This window comes from Harpia harpyja, chromosome 9 (assembly GCF_026419915.1).
Source record: "Harpia harpyja isolate bHarHar1 chromosome 9, bHarHar1 primary haplotype, whole genome shotgun sequence".
In the NCBI taxonomy this organism is placed as follows: domain Eukaryota; kingdom Metazoa; phylum Chordata; class Aves; order Accipitriformes; family Accipitridae; genus Harpia; species Harpia harpyja.
The window spans coordinates 38873092-38889876 of NC_068948.1; the positions used below are offsets into that span (position 1 = coordinate 38873092).

The 16785-nt window shown below is 42.6% G+C and overlaps 1 protein-coding gene across 16 annotated transcripts in view; it reads left to right on the forward strand.

The window, feature by feature from the left end:
* Positions 1-16785, forward strand: part of FBRSL1 (fibrosin like 1) — a 558326-nt gene that overhangs the window by 248326 nt on the left and 293215 nt on the right. For 14 of the 16 annotated variants that reach the window (XM_052798081.1, XM_052798088.1, XM_052798095.1 and 11 more), the window contains exons 3-4: positions 162-263; positions 11535-11570. In XM_052798081.1, the coding sequence (XP_052654041.1) occupies positions 162-263; positions 11535-11570 (138 nt within the window). The remainder of the gene's footprint in view (positions 1-161; positions 264-11534; positions 11571-16785) is intronic. The other 2 variants (XM_052798085.1, XM_052798090.1) reach the window with 1 other exon arrangement.

Here is a 16785-nt window from a genome sequence, read left to right on the forward strand (position 1 = left end):
GCACAACTTCAGAGAAGCCCCGTGTGTTCAAAAGCATCCTCTCCACGGTGCCGTGGGTGTAGGAGTGAAATGTTGACTAAACCGCTGTCGGCAACCTCGGGAACAGGTGGCAGAGCAGTGCTTGAAAATCTCCTTTTTCCCCCTCCTTCTTCTCCCTCTAGATGAAGGTCCCTACAAGCAGAAGTGGCAGAAATAGCGAGGAAGACAGCATCAGGGAGGCCACAAGCTCTCAGCGGAGCAGCTCAAGGGACCGTCTCAGTGATGTAAGTACCATTCAGGAGAAAGCATCGCTTCATTGCTGCAATTCCCGCTGCTGACATGGCTTTTCATAAATCTTGCTGAACAAATGTTGGCATCCAGAGGTCACTGTGTAATAACTTTTTTTTATGTCATGATTGAGTGTTATGGCATAAGTGGTTGAGCTGCCTTGCAAACACTATAATCATGGTGCAAATAATATGATAAGCGAAAGATCAGAGATGGGAAAACAAAATGGAATTGTTATTCCTCGGGGAAAAATGGCTCGATGTTTTGTTTTGTTTTCTCAAAGAAGTTGTGTTAAAAAGCTTTTTACAGTATCTTTAGGTTTAGCTACTGCATATAATCACGTAGTTTGGGTGCAAAGTCAGTTCATCTAATTTTATGCTTCCTGCCTCCAAGATATGAAAGGTTTTTGGGGGAAAGCTGTCTTTCTCTCAGGAAATTCGATGGTACGTTGAGTGAAATGTTATGATAAAACAAAAGCAAATGGTGCCTTAGTGTGTAAACACACAAATGGGCTTTTGAGTCACCAAGAAATCAATGGCAGTGCTGGGATAATTTTATATGAAGGCTTTTTGTGTTAGCAATTAGCATTTTGCCTTCATTAAAACATGATTTTTTACTAATTAGGACCTTTCCCGTTAGGAGAGATTTAAATGAAGAACAATAATCAAACGCTGGCACAAGCATGTCTGAAATATTAAATTTGCCATTTCAATGGCAAGCCACAGAAATCCCAGAGCGAGTGGTTTTCATGTTGAGTTCTATTAATGTAAAATATGCTTCATAACTAAAACCTGTCACAGAAAACGGCTCACACCAGCTAAATTCAATTGGACAGTTAATTTAGCTTTAAAATTGAAAACACTACCTCCGCTTCAGGATGCAAAAGGAAGGGGGGGGAAGCCTTTGATAAGTGTAATGTATTTGCTATTAAGGCTTTCAGAGCCCATTCTACAGGAGGAGAAGGGAGAAAAAGGGGAAAAAATGGCTCCCACAAATGTGTTTAAAAGCTGAAAGTATTTATTAAAAATGTCAGCAGAAAAGTGCTTTTGGCAGATTAAAGCGGGATTCAGCTTGACAGCTCTGACAGGGAAATGTGACGGGGGAAAATTCTCTCTACATGTTTAGAGTGTGAATGGGGTGCTGTAAACAGCCGACGCAGTGGGAGGAAGAGAAAAATAACGTGTCCTGTGATCTGCTTCCAGGATTGTGAACCCACGCGCCACGGTGGGGAAAGTCGGCGAGGGGGGGGCCCTTTGGACAAATCCCCTTGCTGCGGGGCATCTTTGACTGTGTTACTAGTCAATTATGATCATAATTTTATATATACATATATTTATGCGATTCTCTCCTTCCCCTCTCCTTGGCCACTCGTGACAGGTATGTGAGCAGGGGCACCTGGTAGCATTGATGTACCGTAACGTGGGGCTGCGGGAGAGGAATAACATATTCAAACTTAGCGACTAGCTTACGTCAAAGTGTTAAGTGGTCTTAGAGACTTTTCTTGTTAAGCCGATGCACTTCCAGTTTTTCTCCTCCTTTCCCTTTGCTCCCACAGTTGCAGGCTGAGCCTGCAGGAATTGAGTCTGAGTGCCTAATTCCTACAAAATCTTCAAAGCTAGTTCAGCAGCCAGTGAAATTCAGTGGGAAATAGGCACTCCGTTCTTTTTTAGTCAACGGGGACATTTGGGCAGTGCCTGAAGGCCAGGGCACACTTCAGAGCTTTGCTGAAGCTACTCTCATGACCTAGTGACCCATTGCAAATGAGAATTTTTCAAATTAGTAATTAAACAGTTTGAAAAGTAAGGTTCATGAATCACAGAATGCTCTTCGTTCATTATTTGATGAGTGCAATTTAGCTTTAATTACGTATAACGCTTCCTCGCGTACTAGTAAATGTTCTGTAGTCTATTTAGTGACTGTCAGAAAGTCTTAGAAAGTCCCACGGGTGCAATCTGATGGTTTTCCCCATTTGCGTGCAAAGGAATAAGGCGGCAGACTTTTTCTTTTTGTAGAGCAGGAGCAGGGAAGGGGAGAGAAGACGACGACATGCTACTGAGTGTCAATTCCTGCAGGATTTTCTGTCCAGCTGTGCCTGGTCCCTGTATGGTTCTGAAACTGTATTTCCCAGTGTGCTGTTTAAATAGGTGGTGTGCAGCTGAACTGATGCAACCCCCTTACGTGTGGCACTGAGGGTTAAAAAGCCACAGGGCAGTAAGGACATAAAGGGAAGGCAGGGATGGATTTTCCTTGTGGCTAGCGGTTATAAATCGAGGCTCTAGCACACGGTTGTGCTGGGGTGGCCACCTGTCCTTGCAGACGGATGCTCTGCAGCAGGAGGCACCTGGGCTTGTTTCTCGCTCTGCCCCAAGTAGCTCTCCTGCTGTTTCTTGGTGCATTTGGCCTTCAGGACTAATTTTCATGCTGCCTTTCCCTCCCATCTCTTTCCCCATTAACTTGGGTGAACAATGGAGTAAATGAGGCAGGAGGTGGCAGGTTTGGCTGCTGTACGGCAGCACACAGCAGGTGTGGTGGGAAATATGTGTATGAAAGTGTCGGCTATAGCGTTCAGCATTGCCACCTTAGGAGCACCGGAGTCCTCCCTCCGGCTTCATTGTCGGTCTCCATTTAGAAGGCGCTATTATGAACAGCTTAGCTCCTCCGTGTGATTTGTTTCTTGAGGTGACTTGTTCAATGGGATGCCAGCAAGTTGTTCTTTATTTACATTAATGCATGTCATTAGTCTCTAATGGACCATGAAGTCAAGAGGTGGCCTGGTCTGTCGTGAAATAATTGCACTCTAAAGAAAACTGAAGCAAATGATTGATTATGTCTTGCACACACAGTCACAGCCATCAGTCCGTCCACAACAAAACCCAGAGCGTTTTGTTGCTTCTTTGCCACAATGAAACTTCTGTGGGGAGAGAGTGCTACAACTTCATAGTAAGACAGCAATTGTCTGTCTTGTATAGCGCGTCTTTCCAGACATTATACTGAGTGCCATTTATTATGGGTCATTGGGGAAAAAAATGCTTATTATGATCTAGTGAAATCACCTCTGGCTGCAGAGGTTTGATTTGTTGAGGCTGGTCTCGTCTTTGGGGTGATGAAACTTCGGAGCAGAAAAACAGAGATGTTTTAGCCCAGGTTTGCACAGCAGATGGTGTGGTGTGGGGGAGAGTGGGTGGGAATTTGCCACTTGTTTATGTTCCCAGTGTCAATGTAAAATTCCCTTAAAATCTACTACAAAACTGACACGCCTATTACACATGTACTCTCAGGTCTTCTACAACCAACACAGAGTCAGCAGCCTTTTTCCAAAATGGGATTTTCCTCTGCTCTCTTTCATAGTGAGGTAATTGGAAGTTGCCAGAGAATTAAGAGCCAGATAAGCCATATTGCTATTTTGTTGTGTTGACCCAAGTAAAAGTGGAAGGCTTGGGCATTTTGTTTTGGTTTTTCCCCATGTTCCATAATTGTCCTAATCTTTTCTGATGTCCTGAACAGTCCAAAAATCCACAGAGCCTTGTATAATGGCTTGAAAAAAAGGTTTTTATCTTTTTCTTGACCCATCAGCTTAAGAACTGCCTGCTTTTTAATGGATTTTCTCCCTCACTAAATTGAATGGATCGTCCCTCATTATCATTTAAATAGAAGCCTCACTCCCTGTGAACATGGAAAATTTGAATGTGGTAGTAGAGCTGTGATAATTTGAAATATTCGGAAGGTGGGGGCAAGGAGGGGGAGCAGGCGGCAGAGTGCAGAATTGCTGTATGTAATTGTCATGGATTCTCAATTTTGTTGCCACAAGATGGGAAAATAGACTAATAATTGTCTTCCAACCCTAGTAGAATAGTTGCCCTAGTTAGCTGAAGCTAACACTCTAATTGTCATGGGGGCACAGAGATGAATGAGGATGTATGCAGGGCACAGCCAGGGCTAAATTGAGTGATATACTAAGGCAAAGAGCAAATTGGCAATTATTGGCCCAGCTGAAAAGGTTGGCAGGTGTGCTGCTTTCTCACGAGCCCTTAGGGGGAAATTGGAAATATAAAATATCGACCATAAATACTCACTGATTAGGAAATATGTTGCAAGAGGTGCTGGCCACTTAAGAGTCAAAACTCTCCTTTTCAAGGGATTGGCTTCAGCTGTGCATAAAACCAGCAAGCCCTGCTACTAAGTTGTTCAGAGTTTTTTCCTCTCATCCCCCATCCCTCAGGCTTTCTTTTCTAATTTTCCATCGTTCTATCCTCATATGTTTGTTTGTTTTTCTTTAAACATAATAAACGAAAAGCAGTCTTTTATGAAATGCAGAGATTTTCCTCTCTCTAAATGTTCTTTGATAAGTGTTTAGCATATTGTGTAGACTAGATATAAAATTCTCTCTCTGGTAGATGAATACAAAATAACTTCTGTGATTTCTAATTCAAACAGTTCACTGTGATCTGCTTTTCTTTGTGTGCCATCACAGGCACCTATCTCCCCCCTTCCCTCCTACTTTCTGTACCATGCTTCCCCTCCTGGGGCAAAGGGATTAAAGCAGCAGCAGGGTACAAAGCTGCAGGTCTGTTATGTGTGCCTCAGGCTGAAGTACCTTGCCAGAAGCATGATCAAATGAGCCTCTGAACTGAGAATTGGACTACAGTCGCACCACAGGTCCATATTTATCCATTTTTCAATCTTTGGCATATGTGGGACAACCTGGTCTTGGCTCTGAGCAGGGTGGCGGTGGGACAACGGAGCTTGGCATGTCTCAGGCCAGGAACACCTTAGTGCGATAGTCAGGGATGTTAACTGAGTGAGTTGAAGGAGTTTTTTGGAAGGCCTGGGATAGCAACCTGTGGACTGCAGACTCTTTTGTGGCATGTGCTGTCAGCTGTTCCCCATATGTAACACACTAGAATCTGATCCCCAGTTTGAAAAGTGGAATAAGAGCATTGTAAAGCTTAGTGAAACAAAGGTAGCAACAGAATAGTTTTAAGACCCCCTCCTCAAACCATGAGTTCTTGGGAAACTTGTCTGAATATACATGCAAGGATTACAAAACCTTTCAAGTCACGTTCTTCTGGAGGCAAAAATTCACGTCCCTTCAGCATGCTATCTACTTTTATCTTTGTGTCCCTCAAAATACGAAATGCTTGCATGAAGACTGCTGCAGCAGAAATGATGAGCAAAGTTGTAATGACTTGCATGAAGCTTCAGGTACTGAAGCATAGCTAGGAAGAAAGAAAGCCTGGAGAAGTTTTTCTGAAGTTGGCCGAGGGGTGATGGTTTGAATGGGAGCAGCATTCATGCATGTTCTGTGTGTTTCGGAAATGTGAGGTCTTTTCATATTGTTCCTGGCTTACTTGTATGCAGTTCATTTGTTCCTGGTCAGCAGCCATCTTTCCTTCTGCTGTCAATGGCCATCAGCTGCAGGAATCTAAGTGTCTTGGTGGAAGCTGTTCTGTAGCTTATCAAGCCAGTTACAGATGTTTAGACCTTGTGTAGTTTGATATCTTACTGAACTGGTTTTGCAGTATTTCCAAGCATAAACCCCTTTGTTTATCCAACATAATAAAATAAGTGAATTAAAGAAGGAACACGTTCAAGTTTTGCATGACGTCGAAAATCATTCATCATGTATTGTGGTTATCTTGTCAGGTCCTGGTCTAATCTAAGTGAACATCAGATACACTCTGTGACCTTTGCCAAGTCAATTGAACTCATTGTATTAACAGACAGGAGTGTGACTATGGAAATTAATTGCATTAAGAGACTCCATGTTAAGGTCTGGGATATCTTCTGCCCTTGGTTCTTTTTGCCCTCCTCCCCACTTACTCCTCTTATTCCAAGACATTTGAGTTTTCTAAGGGACTTGCTTGGAAAGGAAGTACTAGATTTCTCTGGTATTCAAAGCTGAACCAATATTCTGTTGTTGAATGTTCTATAAATGACCAGGTCATGAACATGCATGCTTCCTTGTGCCTCAGTCCTATCTGACTGCGGAATCGGAATAACTGAGAAATAGTGGAAGACAGGTACAGCTGAGGTGAGTTTTCATCCTGAAAAAATGCTATAAAAGATAATTAAAAATTAGTTCTCTCCATATCATTGATTAACTCTGCTGAGTGCTAATCAACCAAATCAGGCTTGTGGCGTTAGGCCGTATGATAGGTTTGGGCCTGTGATTTGGCCAGGCAAGATTAGGCACTAAATAGGAGCTGGGAAGTCTGCATGAGTTCCCTCCTCTGCTGGGGACTCCTTGGGTGACACTGGGCCTGTGTAAGTCTTTCTCTGCCTCAGTTTCCACACTAATATGGGGGTGGTGTTCATAATAGTGCTAGGAGGCTCTTTCTAGGGACTGTCCTGTGCCCACATAGAAATAGCTATTTGCCCAAAATGGCTATTTCAACAGCTGACTTGGAGGTACTTGATATACTTTTGGTTTCAGCTAACAAAAGTGGCATATTTCAGAAAAGCTGGAATGAACTCTTGACATTTCTGGAATATGTTGATTTAGGTCTTTTAACCAAAGAGGAGGGAAGTGAATATTAAAAACAACAGCTAATTTTGTGGTCATGCTGCCATCACCTGCTTTTATCCAATCCTCTTATAGTTAGTTCATGTGTCAAGGATACAAAAGATCCAAGTTGAAATCTGCCTGACCCATTGAGAGTGGGGAATTGGCTTGAGGTGCCCTATTACCTTGATTATTACTGGATTTTAAAGCCCTTCCTACTGTCATTCTAATTCAGTAAATAACCCAATGGCTTTAAGAAACTGAACAGAGGGTGTCTTGATTTCTTTTGCATCGTGAGAACAGTGGAAGGCCATGCTTTTATTTATACAAGGGAAATAACTTTTCCTGTCAATTTAATAGACGATCTTGGAAAACCTGCTGAAGGTTATTGGTGAGATCTTGTCATGATTTTCTTTTGTAAATTGCAATCACGGTGTTTGTCAGGAATAAAGGAAGAAATCTTTTAAATACAATTGTAGATTGCAGTGTAACTGAAACTCTCAAGGACATCGGTGAGGGGATAGTAGAGTCTTTCAGCAGTAAGATTTTGTCTTTGCTGCCAGAAAGGTGTATTTTTTTATATCCAGTGTAATTAACACGAGAGCTATCCCAGGGTAGAAGTAATTCACTCTGTGACATAACTGAAATGCCTCGTCTGTGCTGTCTGGTTTTGTTTTTAACCTTGGGCTTAAAAGGAACCAAAAATCTTTAGTTGTAAAAGAGCACATCATCTGCAAAATATTATAAGCCATTTATCTTTATGCACAAATGCCATCTAGCACTGTAGTTCTACTTAAGCGTCATTAAATGCATAGACCACACTCATTTTGCCTCTAACTAGTAACAGTCTCCCTTAGAAACCCAGGGTATTCCAGACAGTGCTGAAAGAAGCATGAGAGGCACAAAAGCCGGTGCTCAAGCCAGGCAGAGAGGGCCTCTGCCCTCCCCAAGGGTCGGCTCGGGATTGCTTCACGTGGCAGCTGCAGCCAAGGGGAGCAGCGTCTGCAAGCTCAGCATGGAGGCATCTGCTGCATTGGCTTCGCCAGAGGGCTGGCAGAGCATGCCCACTGGCCCCTGCCTGCTCCGAGCGGCCAGCACTTGGGTGCTGTGGCCACATCGCTCTCCCCGTTTCCTACTTCTTCTGCAGTGTCGGGTTTTGCAGATGTGAAGGCTTTTGGAAAGGTAGTTGTTCCTGCATCTGGCTGCAGAAAGTTGGCCAGGTGGGGTCACGATCCTCTGTCTTGGAGTTGCATGTTTGGCTGCGTCTTTCCTGCCTGCGATGCTTTCTTCAGACAGTGTCTGAAGGCCAGAACTGAGCCTGCTTGGGTGCCTGGGTTGAAGCAGTAAGCGCTGGTTTGGGTTTTGGTCTCGGGTGAACCAAAGCTACCAGGCAGGTGCTGTGCTGGTCGGTGCAGCACTAACATGAATGTGGCTAGCTAGGTACCACAGAAACCATTGTACCCTGCTGCTTGAGGTACCTTCAGACGAGAAGATTGACCAAAATAGCAAATAGACTATTTTGAGAATAAGAATTTTATGACGGCCCTCCATGTAAGCGCTCCTGTCCTGTAGGTAAGAGCCTCGGTAAGTCATTCCAGCTGAAGATTTGCCCCAGTAACTGCTCTTGCCAGGCAAGGACTCATTCATAGTCAAAGGAGGTCTCTTCAACTTTGGGTAGATGCCAAATTAAACTTCCACTAAGATTTCTTATATTTGCAGCCACGATTGATTACTTTTTTCATTATTTGGTCTTGATATAGAGACATATGGATTGAGCTATGTTTATATCAACCCTCAAAGATTTTTTTCTTTAGGAACATCCATCACAGTTGCATGCAAACTGTTCGGCTCTGGCACTCATAGCTGATATTAGCTGGGGCTTTCAAAGTTTCTACATGTGGCAGTTGGTATGGATCCTCCTAAAGAGCCCACAGTGTTCCCGGCTAACCAAGAAGGCAATAGCGGTTTGTTAGATGTGCAGAAAAATGCATGCAAACAGCTCTGGAGAGCGTGGGACATGGCTGTGCGTAAACCTAATTGTTGGAAAGGATTTTACAAGTTGAATCCAAAATATTCACCAGTTACTAACTTTATACAGGCAATAAAAATTCTGAGGGGGGGGGAACCCCTTTCCCCCCCCGATTTCCAGGAAATTTCATGTTAAAACTTGTAAGGGAGGAAGAAGTTCTTAGATGTGAGAAATGCCAGAGTAAATTGCCATTCAGTTTTAATTATTTCTGATGTAACACTTTATTCAGCAACTCTTTTTATTGTTTTCTACTCAGTGGTTTTGAATCAGTGGTCTGCACATTCCTGGGGTTCTTGGACAGCTTGGGGTGCCTGAAAGATATCTAAGAAAAGCAGGTCTCTTGTTAGTGCATTTGAATTTGTTGTCCAAGGGTCTGCTCCATCCCAGGAAAATATTTTGGGCGTGCACATAATTGAAAATAACTGTTAAAGTGAAAATGCTCTGAGAGGCTGTTTCCCTAGAGAGAAGCTTCTAATGAAACCTCTTGTTGCTGTTTTTGGTTATTATTTCCAATTTGTTGGACCTTGTCAGTCTTTGTTAAAACTGAGTTGATGGGGGAGGGGAGAGTGGGGAGAGTGAGAACTGCCAGCCCTTCTCCTTTCCTCCTCCCACCTCTCCAAGCAGGTAATTGGCCCTCTCCTCATTTCCATGTGTACTTTAGGTGAACTGCCTGATCAAGCTATCCAAAGTGTCAGAACAGATAATTGTGTTCAGCTGTTCAACATACTTATGTAGATAGCAGGATATTGTTATTAACCTTTTTTCTATACAAGGCTGAATTCCATGAGTTAGTTGTTTGTTTGTTTAAAGTATTTAGAGGGGTGGATAGGTTTGTCTTAGTTTCTCAAAAACAGAGATAAATGCTGCTGCCCTTCATTTCACCAGTCTGTAGCTTTATTTCTGGGCCATTTGCACCAAAGAGGTTTATAAATAACTCTCTACTTTTTTGTAGTGTTTGAAGGCAGAGGCTAAATCAACGTGCAGTATGCAAAAGGTGGAAAGTCAAATGCTGTTAGCAGTTTATTATTGCTATCTCAGACTCCCCTGTGAAGGCTGTCCTTTTTCTGCAGAACAGAGGTCTCCTGACAGCAGGACAGAGGTGCAGGTGTTGCATGCCAGGGATGGGGACTGGCACCCAGTCACACATTGGCTGCAAACCTGTGTGTAAGACCTGTGAAGAGCTGTGCCACAGCTTTCCTTCTGTCTGGCACCCTGGTTCCTGTGCCAACTGGTGAGAGGGTTAATGCGGAGCCCTCCTTCCTCCAGCAGCACACTCACTTAGTTGTAGGGCTTTACTGTTGTCTCTTCTTCGCTTTGGAAGCTTTCCTCCACGGGCACTTGGCTGGCAAATTGCTTCTCTGGTGTCCAGGGCAGTTGCAAGATAGTGGCACAGAGCATGCATGGGCAGACCGACAAGGTGATCGAGTCTTCCATGGAGTGCAGGAGTCTGGAAAGGTTTCTGCGTGTATCTAGGTCTCTCCTGATCAAAAGGTTTGCAAACTGGTAGTACAAAGGAATGGTTATCTTACTGGTGGAAAATTACAAGTATTTGCAGTAGCCTGCAATCAGTTTGCATCAATCTCTTTGGGGGTATTGTGCTGTTGTGGTGATTTAGTAACACGATAACTTCTGGCGCTGCTGCAAAAAGAAACAATCTTCAAGATCAGCCTGCAACAATTCAGTACTTTTGTTCAGGCTTTGGTACCCACTAGAACATCAGTCTTGGAAGCGGGACTGCTAAGACTCCCTGAATCTTGTTTAATAAAATCATGTAGCTAAGGCATCATGATTATAAATCACACTTGGAAATTGGCCTGCAGAGTACTTTCTGGGTCATGTGGTGTCATATGCCACCAGTGTTCCCGGCTTCTTTTTAATTTCCGAAAAGAAGGCGTATAGCAGCAGCTGGAGATAGGGGTAGAATTCATTTAGCTGCTTCAAGAAAGCCACTGCCAGTGAAAAACAGCAGCTCGACAGTCTTACTTTGTAGAGAGGGGAAAGGGATCCAAGTGACTGGAGACGGTGTAATGAAAAGGAAAAGAACCAAATGATTTAGCAGCCTGTGAAAGAGGTAAGGATGTGGTAGAGAAAGGAGCAGGAGGAGCTGAAATGAAGAGCAGGATTAAACAATGTAACTTAACTTATTCTAAAGGGACAGAATGCTTATTAAAGCTCTGAGAGATGATAAATTAGTGCTTTGCTGCTATTGTTTCAGATAGAGTTGTCATATGGTAATACTGCAGCAATGAAGGCTGGAGGCTTGCAAATTCATAGAGGGGAATGGAAGGTGGGATATACGGTTACATGATTGAAAGTTGGAGTCGATGAGGCAAAATGTGCAGCCCCGATTCAGGAGAGCATCCTTACACGTGTGCTGTTCCTTGGAAGCTGCCGTTACGTACTGAAGAGGGACGGTTCAAAATGCGTACTCTGCTGCTATGAAGACATATCCCACGCTCAGAGCTTTTACCTTAGCTGGGAGGTGCTGTCGAAGCCCTGCTCTAGCTTATGAAACCCTTGTCTGAAATAGCCCTGGAGCCCTCACCTGGAAATGCTCTTTTGCTGTTATTCCTGTGGCAGCATGCAGAATGTCAGAAGATCATTTGAGGCGCTCTGGTTGTGAAGTTCTCCCCTAAGGAATACTGGGCTGGGGGAGGGAATCGCAAAATGATTCTTATCTTACATTACACAGAATCTCTTGCATTACTTACTGTGGCATATTGTTTCCTCCCACAGAGTTCTGCTCAATCGCTTTCAGGAAGAGGCTACTCCGTAAGTCATTTTACAGCTAATTCTTTCACTTCTGTTGATGTTGATTGCAGAGGTTTACACTACCTATTGCATATCCACTGACATGAAAGAAATGCAGAACATAAAGAACAGGGTTAGAATGCAGGACTGTCACGCACCTGGCAGGGGACAGCCCTGACATGTTAGAGCGCATTAGTCTGGGGCCTTCTTCAATTTAATTTTATGCTTATAGGGAGGGGGGGGGGTTGTTGTTTTGTAGTTGATTTCAGCTAGATAGTCACCTCCTGAGAATTAGAAGACATGAGTGGGGAGGTTTTTCAACACCAGTAGGAGATGCTTCCCTCTTCTCCTCCCTCCCCCATCAGGTTTTCATTTGTGCGTTAAATACAAGAATCAAAGACAAAATTACTCCATCTTAAGAGGAATTGTGACCCTCACCGCTGTGAATAAAAAAAGTCAATATTCTCTTATTTACAAGCTCTGAGTTATAAAACAAGCTCCTTTGTTTTCAGAGGAGTGTGTTGCTGGTGTTTTCTTCGCAGGAGTGCCATGGGTGCCAGTGTTCTAGGGCTGGTGTTACAGGGCCAGGACACATCTGCATATGTATGCAATGTAATTGACCATTGCTGTTCACATGTACCTTACTTGGATGTGCATTAATGACATTTCTTCTGTGTAGAGGTGGTATAATTGTTTATTTTAGGTACCTTTGCTGCTCAGCTGTCTAAAAAGGCAGGCACACAGACCTTATTGTATATGTTAATAAGAAATAGGAGAGGGTGTGAGTGGCTTAGCAATGTCAACATGAAAATTCCTGGAATCGCATTATATCTGACTCTCAAAACAAATGTATGGTGTGTAGATACCTGTTATGATACCCCGGTTGTTCAGCCAATGTCATGTATACCCTCATTGCTAGTGCAGAGGTTGTAAGATGAAGGCATGTGCTAATCTTGTATGCAAATCTGAACGAGAATGTCTCAGTCCATCTAACAATTCCTGCCTACGCTTATTGACAATAATTGCTATTTTCACAACCACTGCCACGATAAAGTTTTGCCTTCTAGGTGAATGGTCCCAAACTCTCTTTCCTACCGAGAGCTATAACTGCTCACTTTTCGTAGACCAGAGCAAGGGTGGATTTTATATACTTCAGGAAGTTGATGTGGAGACCTGATACACATTTTTTTTGCGATAATCACTTGAATGATTTTCTTCCAATAATTTATGTTTTATGTTTAGAGTTGTATGATGGAATCTGTGAGCTTCTACCCGGTGCTGTGCACACAGAGAAAAAATTGCTAGGCAGTGCAGAATTTATGGTCTGATTTCATAGCAACGCTGTTGCATCCTATCATACATATTATTAGAAATTCATAATACAAGACTAAGTACATTTTAATCATAAAGCCATTACAAAATACCATATGACTTGAAAAGTCTTACGGTTTTAATGAAATAATGTCACAAATTTTTAGACAGGAATGACACACATGTCTCCTAAATATCCTCCTGTCTAAATCTTTCCAGCATCCCAGGTGAGTATCATTACTTAATTTGTTGAGTGATGAGGAATGTTTGCTCTAGGACCAGTTGAGCGCTGCTTCCCATACACGTGAACAGTTAGATTCACCTAAGCTTCTAAAGGCAGATGCTGTATCTTCTATTTGTCTGTAAAATGCCATGCATGCCTGTGGCACCACATAAATAATAATGAATCGTCTTCACAGATTTTATGACTGAGGGCATGGTTTGGGAATTAAACAATTTCCCACTGGCTATAACATAGGTTGCGAAATCTTAATGGAAAAAGGCCAAAGAATTCTTTTTAGAGTCTCAAGGCCAATAAATCATAGGACTGTTTTCCTCCATTGCTGGCTGTTAAGAAATTTACTCTTGTCTCTCAGAGAAATAATTTTTAGAAAATTTCTAGCTCCTTCTCTGTGCATGTGTGGGGACAAGGTTCTTTTATTTAGCCAACCCATAACTTCTCAAGGGAGGTAGGAGCTTTCTGTGTGCCAAGGCAGTATTTTGAGATCATGAGTAGTGTGAGCTGGGGTTGCTTTTCCTTATGGGTTGTCATTTTCCCTATTAAACTGCCTTCTGCCTCACCATGTACCAGCTGTTGAGGCTGACCATTTCCCTTAAGACTCCGATGCTGCTCTAAATTGATTTAGCATAAGGCAGAGACTATCACTTCCAGCATTGCCAGACCTCGCTGGCCCAAACCTGCATTGGAAGCTGATTCTCCCAGGTGGTAGAGAGATGTTCAAACCACCGGTTCAAGACAACTGGCCCCAAACCAGGGGTTGTCCATAATATCTTGTAACAGTTTTCATTTTCTCATGAAAGCAGCTGTATGTGAAACACTAAGTCAGTATTTTGGCTCTGCCCCTGTTTACATCAAATAGGTTGTTTGCCAGACATGGTGAAAGCATGATAAAAAATAGTACTAGCGGGAGGCATGATGGAGACACCGTTCTTGTATTGAGTGCTCCTTCTGATATCTATGCACGGCTTGTGTTGTGGAAGACTGTCACTTGCGGAATGATAATATATATCGTTACTCGGTGAAGTTCTTGTACTGGGTTTCATAAGCAGCTGTTTAAATACCACAGACTATTTTGTGCGTGTTCATTTTTAATTAGCTCGTTTTGAATCTGCACACTTTACCATTCACTTGCTTCAGCCATCCTTGCAGAGATGTTTGCTTTCAGAAATATTTGTAGAAAATGCACGTTTTAAGGAAATGTGCATTTGTAAAAAGAGGACTTAAAACCTGTGGTAGTAATCTTGTATGAAAAAATCTCAATCCAAGGTTCAGCTCATCCAGCTGGGCCGCAGATAGAAGGCAAGCAAGGCCTGTCTGTGCAGTCAGAGCAGGCTAATGTTGAAAACCTCGGCAAACTGCTCGTATATAAGGTACAGACTCTGGAGCTAGAGTTAAGAAGAAAACTAGATGCAAGTGTCTAAATAATAACTCCTGAGTGCTGAATATTCCAACAACTTCATTGACTTGAGGCTTCCCATGGAACGTTAAGTGAAAGTTAAGAACATTAAGTCCTAAATAAGGACCATGCTTGAAATAACTCCATGAAATTCTGGTCTCATTGGAGTTACCACATAACCTCTGGTTAACTTCAGCTGCACCTGGATTTAAATTGTAGCCTCAAAAATAGCGTTAACAGTGACTGGGCACATAGTTTCACAGTCTATCTGTAGATATCACAGACAAAATTTCTTATAAATGTAGTTCCCAAAATAAGTTTTGAATGGTGTTTACTTTTACTTGGATAACAGGAGACATATCTATGTCTGTACTGTTTCTGCAAGTTCCTTATCTCATCAGTAGCATGTGTTTCATATCCTTATCTTATTAAATGTATACTTCCGCTGTGCTGAGAAATAGAATGCTAGTTTGTTTATGGAGGTTAATATCTTTTTCCTTTTATGACTTGATGGTTACAGACGTGTGATAAACTACTCTAGCCATTTGTCACACTTCCTGCACACACAAATGAGATTAGTGATTTTAGTCAGAAAGGTCTGTCTGTCCTCTGAGCAGACAAAACAGATTTTCTTTTTGGTAACAGGATGAGAGGTCTGTCTACCTGAAAATGCACTGATTTGTTAAAAAATAAGCAGAGAATTAGAAATTAGCCGTATGTTGAGGTTTCTGTGTATCACTGATATATATCTACCCTGTGGACCATTCTTCAAAGTTATTTCTGATAGTTAAGTCAATTTAGGACCTAACATAGTTAGAAAGTAGTTACAATGAACATAAAATTAGTACATACAGTTTGTTATTAATGGCTAAAAAGTTGCAATTGTTTATAAGGTTGAGCACATCATATAGACAAATGCAAGCTGGAGTTGAACTTGACTCAGTTTTGTAGAGAGCATGGAAAAGGATAGAACTGGGAATATGTGGTAGCATAAAAAAATAAACAAAAAACCTCTTCCAATAAATTATATAGTTTATTTATAGAGCATCTGTGCAGCTGTTCCTCTTCTGAAATGGAAGGGGCTAAAATGCGGGAGGGAATAAAAGAATAAACTTGAAAGCTTCCGGCAAATGGATAGCCAGTGGACCAACCTGTCTGAATGTACCTTGGAACAAAAGTACAGGAGGATGAGATGTCTTTGTTTGGTTTTATTTGTTCTTGGAAGATTTTTTTTTTTTTTTAAATAAAAACAGTAACATATACTTGGCAACAGCAGCAGCTGATTTTTATTCTGAGCTTCTGTAAAATATCAAAGTCTTTGCAGCCTAGTCAAATCCCTGGCAGCTCATCAAATTCTGTTGATTTTATATCTTCCTTGTTGAGCGCCGGAAACCAGTGTCTCAGATAACTTAGACTGCAGCTCATGGATAGAAAGAAACGTGCAAAACACCATAAGGCTAGCAGAGACACTTGGGTCATCCAGAGTCAGCTTAGTGCTGTCTGCAACCTTCTTTCCTTCTGCTTGGTGATGTAGTCTGAGAATGATTATCTTGTTACCCAGATGAAGCTGGAACCTGAGGTGGTATAGGCAAGCACTGGGTAGGCTTTGAGCACCCTGAGCCCTGCTGCACCGTCTGCCTGTACCCCAGTCTGCTCCTTCGTGACTGTTTCTCTCAAATTATGGTGTTGATTTTTGGAACTGGCTTTCCAGTTGCTAGTGATGATCTTTATAGCCTTCCAGGACTCCTCTCCTGTGCTGTGCGCTTGATGTTGCTGTACAGTGAGCTGTCGCCCAACACAGCTGCCCATGGCCACCTTACCCCGCTCAGATCTTTTTAGCTTGTACCTGTGAGCACGCTTGCTGGGACAGCAAGTACTGAGCTGTGATTCACCTGATTTACAGCATGGAGGTGGCGTCCAGTGCAATGAGCTCAGTGGGAAGGAGGACAGATATGAATTGACTGCAGAGTGCTAGGTAATCATCAGCCTAGGAACTGTTGACTCTTTGCAGGTTTATATACCCTGTAAAGCTCTTTTCATGGCCTGTTTTAGTTTTGTGCCAGCTCAATGCGGTTCTGTGAAACTCTGAAACAGATGGTCCCTGCTAAAGAGGCTGTTCCCACGCCAGAAATCCTCAGTGCGTGCACAGGCAGGTTCACTGTTTCTGTGTAATGGTTACAGAAGCTTGCTGAAGATCACTCCAGCAGCATTTCCCTGATCCGCTCTGTGCTTCAAGGATGCTCTTGTGCTCTTAGGCTGGGGACCAAATTGTCAGACTGGGAAAAGCA